Genomic DNA, 3975 nt, shown 5'->3' on the forward strand with positions numbered 1-3975 from the left:
TTTTTTTTTTGACAGAGTCTCGCTGTGTTGTCCAGGCTGGATGGAGTACAGTGGTATAAGCTCAGCTCTCTGCAACCTCTGCATCCTGGATTCAAGCAATCCTCCTGCCTCAGCTTCCCAAACAGCTGAGATTACAGGTGTGTGCCACCACGCCTGGCTAATTTTTGTATTTTTAGTAGAGACGGGGTTTCGCCACGTTGGCCAGGCTGGTCTCAAACTCCTGACCTCAAGTGATACGCCTGCCTCTGCCTACCAAAGTGCTGGGATTATAGGCATGACCACTGTGCCCGGCCTCTTCTTCCTTTTTTCTGGTCTGGGTTCTAGAAGCTTCCACAGCATTGGAGAACATTGTTGGTTTCAGCTGGCACCTTTCCCCTCCTGCAGGAATCCCTTTGTGATAGTTCTCTCCTTTTCCCACTGCTTAATTATTCAACATTTTAGTATTTTCGGGAATTATAAAGGCAGTGGGATACAAATCCTTGTATCATGAGTCTCATAACTAGGGGTATGCCCTGGAGCCCCCTGGAACTACTCACCAGTCCCCTGCTGGTCCTGCTCTGGAGCCTCTGACTCTGTCCCTTCCAAGGAGCTGGTGGCCACCTCTCCTGATGCCGATCTGGGGAGCCCCGAGCTCCCAGGGGCAGTCCTGGCACTGCTATGGGGGAAGGTCAGGGTCACCTGGAATAATACCTCTTTGTTTTTTTGTGTTTTGTTTTTTTTTTTTTTTTGACAGAGTCTCGCTCTGTTGCCCAGGCTGCAGTGCAGTGGCGTGATCTCGGCTTATTGCAACCTCCACCTCCCGGGTTGAAGTGGTTCTCCTGCCTCAGCCTCCTGAGTAGCTGGGATTACAGACACCCACCATCATAGTAGAGAAGGATTTTCGCCATGTTGGTCATGCTGGTCTCGAACTCTTGACCTCAGGTGATCTGGCCACCTTAGCTTCCCATAGTGCTGGGATTACAGGTGTGAGCCACCATGCCTAGCCTACCTCTTAGATTCCTGATGTTCTCCATGTTTGTCATCTTCCCAACTAGACTGGAAACTTCTTTAAGTGCTTTCTATTTCTGGCAGGGTGTGCAGGTTCCAATCATCACATGACTGAAATTTGGCCCTTGCTGTATCTCTTCCTTGGATTGGTTAATTTCTCGCTAAATTACTTACCCAGAGTTATTTAAAAAGTAATAACAGAAAGAAAAGTGGCTCAGAAGAGCTTTGGGCACTAAAAGGTACCAGCCCTCCACATACCCTCTGTTTACTGCCTGAGCCCCTCCTGGGAGCCCTGCGCCCAAGCCTTTGTACTGGGGGACTTGGGGGTTCAGTCCGTGACAGACTAACCCCTTGATAGAGCAAGGGGTCGGCAGAGAGCAGGCAGGGCCCACAGAAGGGTGAAGTGGCCTGGAAAACGGGCTGTTGTGGAGCCCAGTTAGGGCAGTGTGCAGAGACAGACAGCCTTGGCTGAGTGACGGTGTGAGCAGGACCTGGCAGGCTGGACTTGGTGTTGGGAGAGACCAACACGGGCTGCTGACACAGGACCCAGCCAGGGTGGGATCCTGGGGCAGGTCAGGAGAGGGGTGAGCAGAGCCTGTCTGTCTGCAGCAGAAACTTCCGATGGGGGAAGTAAGGGGAAGGCAGGATAGGGAGGAGACCTGGGACCTGAAGCCGGGAGGGCCCCAGAGGGCCTTTGTTTTTTCTTTGAGACAGGCTCTCACTCTGTCTCCCAGGTTGGAGTATAGTGGCGCAGTCATGGCCCAGGGCTCACTGCAGCCCTGAACTCCTGAATTCAAGTTGTCCTCCTGCCTCAGCCTCCTGAGTAGCTGGGATTAAAGGTGTGTGCCACCACGCCCAGCTAATTTTTAATTTATTTTCTATAGAGATGGGGTCTCACTGTGTTGCTCTGTCTGGTCTTGAACTCCTGGCCTCAAGCAGTTGGCCCCCAAAAGTGCTGGGATTGGCTGGGCGTGGTGGCTCATGCCTGTAATCCCAGCACTTTGGGAGGCTAGCTGGTGGATCACCTGAGGTCAGGAGTTTGAGATCAGCCTAACCAATATGGTGAAACCCCATCTCTTAAAAAAAGAAAAAAAAAGTACTGGGATTACAGGCCTGAGCCAGCAGACCCCACCAAGAGGGATTCTGATTGGGGAGAACCCATGGGGATTTGGTCCCTTCCGGTTGACATAGCACGGGGTGGGCAGGATGCCCCAGCTGGGGGAGCTGGGGTGATGAGCCAAGCCAGGGAGTCTGGGGGTTTGGGGGATCATCCTGAGGAGGGTGTCGTTAGAAGGTAAGGGCCATGAGAAATTCTTTCAGAAGTCTGGGAAGGGACCCGGCCTTGGGAAAGCCTTGTTGAATTTGGGGGGAGGAGGATTCCAGGAAGTGGGGGCCGTGGGTGTGCTGTACCACGGGGAAGGGAGGTCCAGGCCTCTCGGGCCCACGGTCCTTGGTGGGAGGGGGTGGCGGATGGGGAGGGCGTGCAGCTGTTCTCAGAGCCCTGGTGCTGGGTGCTGGGCGGGGTGGGTACCCAAGAGTAGGGGAGTCTGAAGCTGAAGCTGTACGGGGCTGGGTGGGAGGTGGGCAGGTCCCGGAGGTCCATAAGGGCTGGGTCCAGGCCTGGGCCGTCCCCGAGGGGGCCGCACCGGACTCATTCTGAATTTCAGGACTCTGAATTTCTGGGTCGTTTGCAAGGCCAGCTTCCTGGGGCTTCTGCTTGGAATTCAGGTAGGACGCGGTCTTCACGGCTCTGAGGAGACTGTGGCCGGCTGTCCTGTGTGTCGCAGCGCAGCAGAGAGCCGCAGAGGCTGACATGGAGGCTGCGGTCCGGGACGCAGAGGGCGCGGGTGCCGTGGGGGCCGCGGCGGGAGCTCCCGTGGGCCACGGGCCCTGCGCAGAGCCCGCTCCTGCGCATCCTCACCTGCAGGGTCTTGGCACTGCCACTACTGCTCCGCGTCCACCGCCTGGACCCCCCCGAGTGGTCCGTGCCTGCGTCGGTGCCTCTCCCGGGCGGGGTGCGGGGGAATGGGGCCCGCCTGCCGTGTGCACCTGCGAAGTCCCAGAGCCCGTGCTGACGCTTCTCCTTGTGTTCGCAGCCTCCTCCAGCTGGTGATCTCGGGCCCAGTGCAGCAGCCGCCTCACGCCGCGCTCCCCCCGGGCTTCTACCCCCACATCCACACGCCCCCGCTGGGCTATGGGGCCGTGCCGGCCCACCCTGCCGCCCACCCCGCCCTGCCCACTCACCCCGGGCACACCTTCATCTCGGGCGTGACATTCCCCTTCAGGCCGATCCGCTAGGCTGGCCTGCGTGTGCCTTCTGCACCCTCGCTGGACGAAGCCTTCTGAGAAGGAAGGGGTGGTCGGCCCCCCTGAAGAGGACGTCGGGGAAGCGGCAGGGCAGCCCCTCCCCGCTGGCAGAATCGTCTGGGTGCGGGAGCTTTGACGTCACGGAGTCCAGGTGCTTCCCACCCGGTCGCATTCTTAGACATCCAGATTGGATGGTGAAGGGAAGAGTCCAGCCCTCTGCCGAGAGGCTGATGCAGGCATTTTTAAAACATGCCGATGCTGGGAGCCTCTGTTCTATACGCATTTCAGACACACAGCCTGTGTGGTGAGGAGTGTGATGGCAGGAGCCGCAGGTGCAAGCCCGTGTGTGTCTGGCCTCTTTCCTCGTGAAGATGATGTGTCCCCACCAGATAAAGCAGGCTCTTTCTGCAGCCCCGGGAGCTGAGCCCAGGCTGCCTATAGTGACCAGAAGCTTGTGTGCAGCACTGCTCAGGGAAGCTGTCAGGAATCCCCCTTACTTCGGAAAGGAATTTCTTTGCTTTGTTGGGGGTGTCTAAATTTTCCTTTCATATGTTCAAATAAATTTTTTCTAAACAGTCATATATACTTTATGGAATGTATTTTTAATGGCTTCATAAATGTTGCTTCCAGCTGCAGGGATTTCCTTCCCAAGCTTTTTTTTTTTTTTTTTTTTTTTTTTTT

The 3975-nt window shown here is 56.3% G+C and overlaps 1 protein-coding gene across 5 annotated transcripts in view; it reads left to right on the plus strand.

Moving 5' to 3' along the window:
• Positions 1 to 3875, plus strand: part of CUNH7orf26 (chromosome unknown C7orf26 homolog) — a 19066-nt gene extending 15191 nt beyond the window's left edge. For 4 of the 5 annotated variants that reach the window (XM_017533800.2, XM_037740356.1, XM_017533801.2 and 1 more), the window contains 2 exons: positions 2655 to 2715; positions 3084 to 3875. In XM_017533800.2, coding sequence (XP_017389289.1) covers positions 2655 to 2715; positions 3084 to 3602 — 580 coding nt within the window. In that variant the 3' untranslated portion in view covers positions 3603 to 3875. The remainder of the gene's footprint in view (positions 1 to 2654; positions 2716 to 3083) is intronic. The other variant, XM_017533803.2, reaches the window with a different exon arrangement.
• Positions 3876 to 3975: the final 100 nt, after the last annotated feature.

Source organism: Cebus imitator, unplaced genomic scaffold (genome assembly GCF_001604975.1).
Source record: "Cebus imitator isolate Cc_AM_T3 unplaced genomic scaffold, Cebus_imitator-1.0 Scaffold82, whole genome shotgun sequence".
NCBI classification, from domain to species: domain Eukaryota; kingdom Metazoa; phylum Chordata; class Mammalia; order Primates; family Cebidae; genus Cebus; species Cebus imitator.